Source organism: Herpailurus yagouaroundi, unplaced genomic scaffold (genome assembly GCF_014898765.1).
Source record: "Herpailurus yagouaroundi ecotype Mexico unplaced genomic scaffold, PumYag 165, whole genome shotgun sequence".
Classification (NCBI taxonomy): Eukaryota; Metazoa; Chordata; class Mammalia; order Carnivora; family Felidae; genus Herpailurus; species Herpailurus yagouaroundi.
The window spans coordinates 16,177,833-16,191,456 of NW_024412406.1; the positions used below are offsets into that span (position 1 = coordinate 16,177,833).

Sequence of the window (13,624 nt, forward strand, 5' to 3'; positions counted from 1 at the left end):
CCATGATGTGTTTCCTTCCTGTGACTGCCCTACTTATAGCTCCCTTAGCAGAAATAAATGAAACCTTACAGAGTTGAGGGATATAAAAGCAATGATGAACTCTAGCATAAATGTCTTCCTCGCTAGGAACCTGTGGTTCTCACAAACAATTCACAGTCAACCAGGAGAAGGTATTATCAACGTTTTCTCATCCATATGCTACTGCCAAGTCTCACTTCTTACGTTTATCAAAGGACTCTAGCCTCCTAGCCTGGATGTGTTTAAAGCATTGCCCCACAAGTAGTTTTTACACTACACTTGTGCTAGCCCTTGGCTCTTAGTGAGCCTATCAACAAATCACAGCATGTGGTAACACTTAAATATATACTTACCAAAAGAAATGTGCGGATTGTTCTTATTTTGTTAAGTTCAAGAAGCAATTTTTGGGCCTTCTCATGGTTACTACAGTATTCATCATAGATACGAAACTTGTCTTTCTGTGAATTCGAGTAAGGATAAGTTAGAGTCATTTTATTAGCCATTTTAAGATACTAACTCTGTGTGATGTTTATGAACAAACTTATAGTGTTTACTATATTTTGGGAGCTCTACTGTGTGTATATGTATAAATACATTCTAGTCATTGATTTTCTCTGACCCATTAAGAATAGCCTAAGGAAAAGGATAGGTTATATTAACCAGACTCCAATATGATGTATGCAGTAAGAAGTAAATGAACTAAATGGTAGCAATTACAAAGAAGAGACTACTTAGCTTTACTGAGAGGACTCAGGTATAGCTTTAAAAAAGAAAAAAAAATAGTATCTGTGCAAGGTCCAGAGAGATGAATCCATCATTCCCAGGCAGGGAGAGAGAAGGAAGCTTTTGGGATAGAGGGAAAAGCATGTGCCAGATTATATAGGAATAAAGAAACGTAGTACCCTGCGGTTCATATGCACCAATCTGGACAGTCGTGTTTAAGAGGGACACAGACAAACAGGAAAATACTCAGCAACAGGTGACTAAGATAACAAGTGATGATGGACTGTGAAGACACTACATATGAGAGGTCAGTTCAAAAAGAGGTATTTGTTAGTATAGTAAGGAAATGGTAGCTACTTTCAGATAGCTGTTTTATTGTAAAGGATTTACAACCCTAAACATAAAACTGGGACCACTGGGTAGAAACTGCAAGGGCACTGATGGGCAGTGGGTAGGCAGATTCAAGATTAACATAAAGATTTTTTCTTTTTTTTTTTTTTGTCTTTTTAAAAAAAAAAATTTTTTTAATTTACATCCAAATTAGTTAGCATATAGTGTGCAACAATGATTTCAGGAGTAGATTCCTTAGTTCCGCTTACCCATTTATCCCATCCCTCCTCCCACAACCCCTCCCATAACCCTCAGTTTGTTCTCCATATTTATGAGTCTCTTCTGTTTTGTCCCCCTCCCTGTTTTTATATTATTTTTGTTTCCCTTCCCTTATGTTCATCTGTTTTGTCTCCTAAGGTCCTCATATGAGTGAAGTTCTATGATTTTTTTCTCTAATTTCACTTAGCATAATACCCTCCAGTTCCATCCACATAGTTGCAAAGCATAAAGATTTTCTAATGGTTAGAGCTGTCACTGAAAGTGGTCAAGCAGAAAAAAGTGGAAACAACCTTCATATTTGCTACAAAGGGATACTTTCAAAAAGGGAGTCTTTTCACCATCATGATCTCTAAGTATCCTTCCATCACTAGATTTTTCTCCAAGTGGCCATGATTCATATCTATCAAAGCAGTACCAATAAGAGGAAGACACAGAAAATGTGTTGATCTATATTAGAATAGGAGTATATCCTCTAAAATTTCAAAGACAGGCATCTGGAAAGCAACACTGAGTGTTATTTTATACAGCCAATAGAAAATGTATTGAATTACTTATTTCAAGAGATGATATGACCCAGAATGAAACAAGCTTCAGAAATAGTTGAGTAAATTCACAGATGACAGATTCATAGTGTGTTACTGAGGAAATGGATGTCAGAGTGCAAGATTCCCATGTGCAGGAATGGACTGAAAGAGCAAATACTCCAGCTGGCAGAAGATTTGAATTCTTTCATGAAAAGGAACAGTCTGGATTAAGTGGACACAAACATGCGTGGTTTCCAGTCATGCCCAAGGAAAGCACAGCTTGATCTTGCTATGTCCAAGGAGCTTCTCCTTTTAATATAATTATCTTTATGAAATATATCCTGATTATTAAAAAAACATATGCAGAGTCTGCTCACTACATATAGAAATATAGATCTAGAAACTACATATGGTTACCTTTATAAAAGTTAAATAGGAATAAAAACATTTTTTTAATGTTTATTTATTTTTGACAAAGAGAGAGACAGAGCACAAGTGGGGGAAGGGCAGAAAGAGAAGTAGACAGAATCCGAAGCAGGCTCCAGGCTCTGAGCTGTCAGCACAGAGACTGACACGGGGCTCAAACTGACGAGCTGTGAATCATGACCTGAGCCGAAGTCAGATGGTTAACTGACTAAGCCACCCAGGCTCCCCAAAGGTTAAATAGAAATAAAAACAAACAAAAACTGGGGCATCTGGGTGGCTCTTGGTTAAGCATCTGACTCTTGGTTTTGGTTCAGGTCATGATCTCATGGTCTGTGGGCTCGAGTCCCACGTTGGGCTCTGCACTGACAGTGCAGAACCTGCTTGGGATTCTCTCTCTCTCCCTCTCTCTGCTTGCGCTCTCTCTCTCTCTCAAAAATAAATAAACTTAAAAAAAAGAAATCAAAATAAACAAAAATTGATTTCTTTGACAAAACACTTTGATATTTTTAAATAAAACATTAATTATATAGCATTTTGATACATAAATGGATTCAGATTGGTATTCTGAAAATAAGCATCAGTGGAATATATATACAGCAGTACTATTTTTATTTTTAGTATGAATGCCCTAAGTTCTAAAAACAATTTTCATTTTCAGGTGACTTTTTACTTTGCAAATTGACTGCACAAATAATTTCAACTGCCGTGTCCAGAGGGATGGAAATGATCACACAATCATGACGTATGATTTGAAACACCAGAATACTGACTGGCTATTCTTCTGCACGGCTCAGTACGACCTTCTGAGGAACCATCCTTGAGAAAAACTGAGATTCAGGCATATGTGTACCTAGAGTGAATAGGTTTGTCCACCCGCAGGTTTGTCACCAGTCGATTAAAACGGGAACATTCTGACTAACAAAAGGCTCATCACGCCATTATAAGAGTAAGGATTTTCTGCCTCAAAAGGGAAATGCTCTATGTTTGAGAGAAACATAAAAATCCATTCATTATGAACAGCCTGAATATTCATTAGAATTCAAAGCTACAGAGCATGCGAAGAACTAACTTGTTGGGGAAAAGAAAAGGCTGTTTATTCTTCACTGAATAAAATGGATGATGTGAGGCCCTCACCCCTTTCTGGCTCTAAGTGGAAGATTTCATTGGCCTTAAAAGACCCCAAACTTTTGGTGTCACATTTTGCTTCTAAGGCTGAATTCCCACATTCCCTTGTGCCAAACGCTAGACCTTAAAATCTAGGGGGAAAGAGCTTTTAAAATAAACAGAAATTTATCCTACAAAGTGAAGAAAGCAGGTTCCCACTTCTTGCTGAGCATTAGGTTCTGGATGTAGGCATTCTTCCACAACTTTTAAAAATTCCTTATGTACGGCAAGGATATCTTCAATGTTTGAGAACAGCATCTGCAAATACATGTAAGTGCAATAGTGAAGCAGGTTAAAAACAAAAACAACTAAAAAAAAAAACCGAACAAACAAAACAAAAACAAAAAACAAAAAAACACACAAGTCCGTAAGAGTACAGTATTCTATCTCCAAGCTGAAAACTTTAGGGCATAGCAAGCCAGTCAGCAGAGTGTCAATTTTGTCTGGACATCCTCTCCACCCCCACACAACTCTGGGAATCAGGAACCTATTCCTGGCTCTCAGGAAAAGCCTAAGTGACTAAATCCAAGCAGGACAGTCCCCACCCTATTAGCGAAAAGGGGCGGCAGGTAAAATTGCGCAGGCGGATTTGCTGGCAGGCTGTGTGGGACAAGGATTTCTTTACTCTCTAGAAAGGCATCCTGGAATGGACCACCCTTTTCCCCCCTCTGGCAAGGTGCTGTGTCCGGAAGTGACAGCTGGGACAGCTACAGGGTCATTTTGCAGCTGCGGGAGGAGCCAGTCCACGGCCAAGCTGATAACCTGGATGTCAAAGTGAAGAGCTACAGAGAACCTGGCAACCTTATGGACCTCCCTGAGCCACAGGTCCTGAACCTTTTCTTCTGTCCGGAGTTTCCCAATACGAGAGACAAAGCATCCTCAAGCCATCTGAATAATACAGACACTTGTCTTTTGCTTTCCACCAAAAGCACACAAACTAAAATGCTCCCACGGTGAGGAGAATTGGAAAGTTAGTATTTAACTTATGAAAAAAATACTCGGAAGGGCCTAAAAAATCCTTGGATTTTTTTCTATTTTTAGTAAAGTAAAACAGCAAATCAGCACCAAAAAATAAACATCAATGATGATTTGTAGAACTTAAATGAGTAATAACAATAGTACAATTAATTTTCATTTATCTCCTCCCCCTTTACAAACCTCCTCCTAATTTTCCTTCCCTGCAGCTTAACAGGAAATTCTTATCCATTTGTTTCTGAGTCAAAGATATTATGCTAACTTTTTCTGCACCAATGAACCACCCAAATCATTTGTTCTTTAGAGATCGGAGACTGGAAGTTGCATCTGTCCACCTCTTGCCTTCCTCTTACACACACAACTCTGCTCCCTCCCTCTCACGGACTCTGAGGTTCTCAGTCTGGGTTTGTTTTCCTTCCGTTTTTCAAACTGCCCTAATGCCTTGGCAAAAAAAAACAAAAAAAACAAAAAAAACAAAAAAAACAAAAAAAACAAACAAAAAGAAAACCTCTCCAGTCTTCTATGTCATCATCATAACCCTCTGTTTCTTTTCCCGACATCATTTCCCTTTTTCTCAGCGTCGCCCACACAAGTGCCTGGCACAGAGCTTCTGCTGGTACCGGTAAGCTGAAGAACACTCAAGTAACATCCCACAGATAAAATCTTATCTGAGGAGAAGGTGTGCTTGTGTTGAGGGCAAACTGCAACTCCTCACCTTCACTGTTTCTTCTGTTACATTTTTGTCAATTTTTGATGCAGCGCACTGGTTCATCCGGTGTAAGAACGCCTGCATGAAACAAAAAAAAAGATATTTTGAAGGTGACATTAGGTTAATAAAACAACAGAGTGTTGAAGAGAACTAATTCTGTTTTACAGGAAACCAAAGTTTAAAACTCTAATAACTATTGAATATAATAGTTTTGTTGTAAAAGGTTAAACTCTTGTTCACTGTGGTTCCTACCTGGGGATTTTATCCTGCATTTGGGGGCAAGACCAAAAGTGACCATGTATATATGAATTTAAATTTATCCACCAGGATCTCAATGTTCTGTGGTAAACACTTAAGAGTCCAATGTTTTGGGGGAGCCTGGGGGGCTCAATCAGTTAAATGTCCGATTCTTTTTTTTTTTTCAACGTTTATTTATTTTTGGGACAGAGAGAGACAGAGCATGAACGGGGGAGGGGCAGAGAGAGAGGGAGACACAGAATCGGAAACAGGCTCCAGACGCGGGGCTCGAACTCACGGACCGCGAGATCGTGACCTGGCTGAAGTTGGACGCTTAACCGACTGCGCCACCCAGGCGCCCCTAAATGTCCGATTCTTAATTTTGGCTCAGGTCATGATCTCACGATTTGTGAGATCAAACCCCACAACGGACTCTCAGCTGACAACGGGGAGCCTGCTTGGGATTCTCTCTCTCTCTCCCTTTCTCTCTGTTCCTCTGCCACTTACACATGAGCACTTTTGTGTGCTCTAAGTAAATAAATACACTTAAGGGGAAAAAAGAGTCAAATGTTTCCTAAACTTCTAAGTCTTATGAAGCACAAGACCAAACTCTAATGAAAAATGAGATTTCTGATAAAAAACAAAGGGTCAGAAATTCCAGTGACCTTTTTGGAACTGAGAGAGATTGAAAGAAGGAGGTAGGGAGGAAGAGAGAGAGATAGTCAGTGAAAGAGGAAGAGAGAAAGTGACTCTTCAAGAAGGAATGGAGGGATTTCTCTTCCTCTCTTACTCCCTCCCCCAAGTTTTAGAAAGATGGATTTGGTATTCCTGGGATCAGGTCAGGGCTCTCCATAGCCCTATGGTAGGCAAATAAGTTCATTAGTATTTCAAAGATCTGGACTCTTCTTGACAAGTCATTAAGCTTGGACTCATGACTAAATACACTACTATTTTTGCAAAGGAAAAAAGCAGAAAGAGTTGTTTACACTGGGTCTTAAAAGAGAAGGTTTGGAAGGAAAAGGAGAAGTGACTTTCCATCCAGCAAATCTGGTTTGTGTCTTTAAGACATCGTTCATTAACTATCTAGTGATCAGGTGAGATCATTGCCTTCCCTGTTTGTCTTAAGAACTTCAGCCACTACCTGCCAAGTCAGGGTCTGACTGCATAGCTCACCAATCCCCAGAATACACAGAGGCTCCAAGGAGTCTCTGGAAACTACATCAAACAAATGAAGATTAAGGTAAGAATCCCACTTTAATGTTTATTTATTTATTTTGAGAGAGAGAGACAGAGGCAGAGAAAAAAGGGAGAGAGAGAATCCCAAGCAGGCTCCCACTGCCAGTGCAAAGCCCAACATGGGGTTTGATCCCACAAACTGTGAGATCATAACCTGATCTGAAACCATGAGTTGGATGCTTAACTGAATAAGCCACCCGGGCACCCCAAGAATCCCATGTTTGACCTGGTATACTTACAAAGATTTAAGAGACTAAGACAACCCAGTATTGTTCAAATGTTCCAAAGTTACCATCCTTAAGACATTGCTAGTAAGAGTATAAAATGGCACATTTCTGGGGACAATACAACTTAACAATATATCTCAAATTTTTAAATGGGCATTTCCTTTAACCCAGCAATTCTACTTCTAGGAATTTATCCTAAGAAAACATTCAGACAAGGGGTTACAGTATATTGATTACAAAAGTGGAAACACTGAAAACAACCTAATGCCCATCAATAAGGGAATCATTTAATATATTATGGTACATGCAAATTATAAAATACCATGCAGAAGTATAATAACAAATAGAATGTGATATAAATTATACATAATTATGTGCATATAAAACAGATGTCTATAAAATACTGCTTGGTGAAAAATTTATTAATCAGCATACTGATTAATATACACACATATACACACATATACATATTACATGCCATTATATACACATAAATATACATGTGTAATGGTAGTGTGCATTCATACTGAGAAAATATGTAGCATATACCAAATGCAAACAGTGGTTAAAGATGACCTTTATACACTTTCTTATGCTCAGAATATTTGGCTTCGAGCATATTATAACTTTTGTGAAAAGAAAAACAAAAGTATTTAACAGAAACAAAACAAATGAGCCACAGGATGTCATTCCTAGCATTAGCTTCAGACCCATCTCTATTCCCGATTCCACCAGTTCATGTTTCAGAGTCTATAACAACAAAACCACATCAGTACTAGTAGATCCAACTGAATGAAATAAGTCAGCTGAATTAAATGAACTGAATAGAAAAGTACTGAATGTCACCTTAATTCTTTCATTGGAAAGTGTATATGATATGCGATGTGAGTTTTGAACTATTATCTATAGTTAGGTGTAACTGGCAACCTAAAGAGATTCTGAATTTCCTGACTTTGCCCATCTTAATTAGTATGAATCTTATTTTTAATTTTAGTTTTGGTTTTGTTGAATATTTTCCATGTATTAATACCAAAAATGGTCTGTTACCTCTTTCTACTTAGTCTTAAAGGAACATGGTAGTTTAGTTGCCTAGTTTACATTTCATGTTGACCACATAGTAAACAGGTAACCTCTCACACAAGCAAAACTAAACGTTCACCTCTAAATTTATAAACATTTTTCTTCATGAACTGAACTCAGTAACATTCTGAAGCTGATAAATGAAAGTTTGGAGGTAGTACAAATGAATCAAAATATGAGTTAGAAGGAAACATACAAACTGAGACAGTAAACTATATCTTCATCTGACTTTTTATCTTCTCACCCTCTGTGACAATATGAAACTTTTTGTTTAACTGTGAATGAAATATAACCTGGAACTTGTTAGCATTTCTGATCAAGCATTTCTTTTCCTGAGAACTTCATTTTATGCACAGAGAAGGCAGATTTCAGATACTTTGCCCAGAACGCAAAATCATGAAAACATTTTTGACAAAACCTAGAAGTCTTCCTTCCTCAATATAAAGAAAAATAACCTGTTTTCAGAACTGTCTTTTAACAACCTTTCAGACTTTAGTAATTAGTGCATTTAATTTTTCTCCTATCAGTCAAAGAAGCATTAATACCCTAAATACAAAAATACATGAAGGATTTAATATGCTGTTTTACCTCTGCATTCATTTATTCCCATTGGTCCAGAATTTCATCAGAATTAGATCATCCTCATTTTGATACAAATATACTGGAAAAAGGCTTATAAATTCCAGTGGTTCTCAAACTTTTTATTGTGTATAATACTTGGAGAGTATTTCTACGTTTATTTATTTTTGGGACAGAGAGAGACAGAGCATGAACGGGGGAGGGGCAGAGAGAGAGGGAGACACAGAATCGGAAACAGGATCCAGGCTCCGAGCCATCAGCCCAGAGCCCGACGCGGGGCTCGAACTCACGGACCGCGAGATCGTGACCTGGTTGAAGTCGGACGCTTAACCGACTGCGCCACCCAGGCGCCCCTGGAGAGTATTTCTAAATGCAGATTCCCTGGCCCTATCCCCAGAAGGTCTGATTCGGCAGATTGGTTGAGGACCCAGAAATCTGTATTTTGAGTAAGTTCCCTAGATGATTCTGATGCAATTGGTCCTGAGACTACATCTGATGAAAATGTCTTTATGTTTTTTCTTCCAAAGACTGAAGACTTTGAGGAAACAAGTCAGTGGGTCTCAATGGAGAAAACTTCTTGGCTTTCCAACCCTATGCACAATACCCTCTCACTCAACCAGTTGGAGTTTCTGCTCTCCCACAAGAAAACCCTCCCTCCAACCATGAAAATCACAATCTGCATAAATGGGTCATAATAATCTCTGAAGGCTAGGGAGATGCAAAGACCAGCGAGATAAGACAGACTAAGTGAGGTTTGCAGGTGGCCCTCCTTGTACCTTCCAGCTTGCAGGTGTGTTGGCAGTTCAGCTGCCAGGATTCCCCTAACAATGATTACACATCACATTCCGAGATACCACTACAGTCAGGGACTACTGTTTTCCTACACAGACAGCAGAACTCTTTATCTTCTCTTCAGTTTGCTCCATGTTGTTTCCTTCCTATCATGTATTTGGTAAAACGGGTTAAATGCCATACATTAATTAAAGCTTAAGACGGGGCGCCTGGGTGGCGCAGTCGGTTAAGCGTCCGACTTCAGCCAGGTCACGATCTCGCGGTCCGTGAGTTCGAGCCCCGCGTCGGGCTCTGGGCTGATGGCTCAGAGCCTGGAGCCTGTTTCCGATTCTGTGTCTCCCTCTCTCTCTGCCCCTCCCCCGTTCATGCTCTGTCTCTCTCTGTCGCAAAAATAAATAAATGTTGAAAAAAAAAATTAAAAAAAAAAAAAAAGCTTAAGAGAGCTAAAAATGTCACAAATTTGCAACCAATAAATTAAAAGAGGGAAGGAGATTATATGTAAGAGGGAGATGACAGCTATTCCCTTCTTCCTTGTCTGTCTATCTGGGCCACCACTTACTCAAAAGGTAAGGCAAATCCATGAGGAGATAAAATCCATGATTTTATTCTCAGAATGCACTTGTTGATGATTTCAGTGTACTAAATTATCTCCCTCAATTCATTTTTGTCCTCCCCACTCTTTACATCAGGCACACATAGTAGATAACTCTCAAAAGATGCACAGATATGTTCATTGCTATAACATTTCCAGATAGTTGTGGGTATTCTTCTTTGATACAACACCAAAACTCAGTAAGTGGTAGTTTCTTAAATGTTAGTAATGAATGATTTTTAATCTGAAACCAACCATATCAGTGAACTTTTCATACTCTGCTACATTAAAACCAATTGAGGGCGCGTGTATGGCTCAGTGGGTTAAATAAGCAGCCCACATCAGCTCAGGTTATGGTCTTGTGGTCCATGAATTTGAGCCCCGCATCAGGCTCTGTGCTGACAGCTCAGAGCCTGGAGCCTGCTTCGGATCCTGTGTCTCCCTCTCTCTCTGCCCCTCCACTGCTCACACTCTGTCTCTCTCAGAAATCAATAAGCCTTTTAAAATATTAAAAAAGCAATCGATTTATCTTGCAATTTGAAGGCATCTTTTATGTATGCTTGATGCTGTAAATTTTTTTAACAATGCTTCACTAAGAGTTATATATATCTTCAAAATATTAACACGTCTTGTTATACGATATCAAAAAAACTCACATCACATTAGTTACTATCAGTATCCAACTCACTAGAGAAGTCTTTAAGTATTAGGAGGCTATCCAGCTCACAGACGTAAATTTTCTAAAACTCTAAATTCACTTGCAAGCTTGAATTTATCATCATCAACAAATACTATCAGTTGTTTTCCTTGAAGTGACAGGTTCACTTCTTTCTTTGTTGAATAAACTATCTGCCAAATACTCCAGTGCCCTGAAACTAAAACCACAGTTTACCTCATAGTTGTTATTTCAAGTAAATATAATGTTCCATAGCAACTCAATCACAAATTCTGTCCATGGGGACAACCATAATATTTGAGTATGTGGAAGTACTTAGGTGTACTTCCTGTTTCAGAATATTAAAAGGCATGTGCTCAAGAGTCACAATTTAGTACAATTAATAATTTTTACAGCTTCACAAGAACACTCTTAGGTGAAACAGGAATCCTCTACCACCCTTCCCCCAAGAGTGAGTGACAGTGAAATATACCTAGTACAATTTGGTGCCACTACTCTTTAGTGGCACTCTTTAATTCACATTAAAGCATCAGCAGTTTTACACATCATTGCTTTTGCACGATCAGTGCAAGCATCCACACAGAAAAAAATAAAAGCAAATAAAGTCTTAGGATTACAATGAAAATAGTTTCGCCTTACATATCCCCTGGAAGGATTTCACAAAACCCTAAAAGACTGCAAAGCACACCTTGAAAACCACTGTTCTAGGCATATAGGATATATCAATAAACAAAATAGTCAAAAATTTCTGCTTATATTCTAGTAGAGGGAGGCATAATATACAATAAATATAATAAATGTATTTGGCACATTAGAAGCCAGGTGTTAAAAGTAAGCAATGAACTTACTATGATAATAAAAACAGATCTACACATATTTGAAAAATATATATAACACCTCGCAATGATTCCAAAGCTCTCCAGAGATTCAGAAATCCAGAGCCCAAAATTTATCACCATAAATCTATACCACTCAATTCTATTACTTAATTATATTTGACTTTTCTCTTGTACATTCATGGCATCACTTCTCCTTTCCTTCCTTTTATGTCTCTACTTTGCCCTATTACTTTCAGTACCCACTCTATGCATAAGACTAATAATGGGATGGGACTCTTCGGCCTCCATCTACAGTTTCCAAATACCTCCAAAAACAGGGAAGTATTCTTCAATTTTATTTTTACTGCCAAGCACTCAGGACTCATTTGGGTAAGGGAATAAACAAAATTAAAAATACAAGGAAATTACCAACTACAGATTTTTTTTTTTAATTTTTAATGTTAATTTTGAGAGAGAGAGTGCAAGCAGGGGAGGGGCAGAGAAAGAGGGAGACACAGAATTCCAAGCAGGGTCCAGGCTCTGAGCTGTAAGCACAGAGCCCAATGCAGGGCTTGAACTCACAAACTGTGAGCTCATGACCTGAGCTGAAGCTGGACGCTTAACCGACTAAGCCACCCAGGTGCCCCCAACTACAGATATTTTTGTAGTTATCTTACACTGATAATGTTATACCCACAAATGATAGTCTAAATGAAATGGATCAAATCCTTGACAAACATAATCTGGCAAAATTCACACAAAGAGTAATATAATATGAACAGGACTCTATCTATTAAAAGGACTGAATCAATATTTAATAACCTTCCAAGACAGAAAGTGCCAGGCCCAAATCAGTTCACTGGTAAATTTTACCAAACATTTAAAGAATAAATTATACCAATTCTCTACAATCTCTTTCAGAAGATAGTAGAGGAAATTTTTCCTAACTTGTTCCATGAGGCCAGCATCACCCTAATACCAAAACCAAAGAATTCACAAGAAAACTATAGACCAATATCTCTTAAAAATATAGATGCAAAAGTTCTAAGCAAAACATTAATAAACAACAGCCAAAAAACTATAAAAACAATTATACATCACAACCAAGGGGGGTTTATCCCAAGTATGAAAAGCTGGTTCAATATTCTAAAATCAATTAATGAAATCCAACACATCGCCAGTCTTAGAAGAAAAATCCATATGATCAACAGATGCAGAAAAAGCATTTGAGAAATCCAACACCCAGTCATGACAAATATTCTCAGTAAACTAATAAGAGAGAAATGTCCTCAACATTATTTTTAAAATCTTAAAAAAAAAAAAAAGCCTACAGGTAACATCATACATAATGGTGAGAAACTAGAAGCTTTCCCACTACAATCAAGACCAAGGCAAGAATGTCTCCTCTCACCATTCCCTTTTAGCATTGTCCTGAATTTTCTAGCTAATACAATAAAACAAAAAAGAAAATAATAGGTATATAAATTGGAAAGGAAAAATAAAATTTTCCTTGTTCATAAATGATATGATTGTCTATGTAGAAAATCTGAAAGAATTGACCCTAAACATTCCTGGAACTTGATAAAATCTTATAGCAAGGCTGAAGGATACAAGATTAATATACAAAAGTCAATCACTTTCCTCTATACCAGCAATGAACAAGTGGAAACTGAAATTAAACACACTACCATTTACATTAGCACCTCAAAAAATGAAATATTTGTGTATAAGCCTTAAAAAAATGTGTATAACATCTGAATGAGGAGCACTACAGAACTCTGATAAAAATGATCAAAGAAGACCAAATAAATGGAGACACAGTTCACATTCATGGATAGGAAGACTCAATAGCATCAAGAGGCTAGTTCTTCCCAACTAGAACTGTAGATTTAACACAATTCTAATAAAAATTCCAGCAAGTTATTTTGTGGATATCAACAAAATGATTAGAAGTTTATATGGAGAGATAAAAGACTCAGAGTAGCCAAAACAATATTAAAGAATAAGAACAGGGAACCTGGGTAGCTCAGTTGGCTAAGCATCAACTCTGGCTTTTGGCTCGGGTCATGATCTCAGGGTTGTGGGATTGAGCCCATGTCAGGTTCTGTGCTGGGTGTAGAGCCTGCTAAGATTCTCTTTCTTTCTTTCTTTCTTTCTTTCTTTCTTTCTTTCTTTCTTTCTTTCTTTCTTTCTTTCTCTCTCTCTCTCTCTCTCTCTCTCTCCCCCTCCCTCCCTCCCT

At 38.0% G+C, this 13,624-nt stretch overlaps 1 protein-coding gene across 1 annotated transcript in view; it reads right to left on the minus strand.

Annotated features, from left to right (window-relative positions):
• The window catches only part of PREX2 (phosphatidylinositol-3,4,5-trisphosphate dependent Rac exchange factor 2), a 309,933-nt gene that overhangs the window by 222,929 nt on the left and 73,380 nt on the right, over window positions 1-13,624 (minus strand). The window contains exons 2-4 of the mRNA XM_040487649.1: window positions 5,155-5,226; window positions 3,600-3,722; window positions 372-476 (exon numbers count right to left, since the gene is read on the minus strand). Of these exons, the coding sequence (XP_040343583.1) occupies window positions 372-476; window positions 3,600-3,722; window positions 5,155-5,226 (300 nt within the window). The remainder of the gene's footprint in view (window positions 1-371; window positions 477-3,599; window positions 3,723-5,154; window positions 5,227-13,624) is intronic.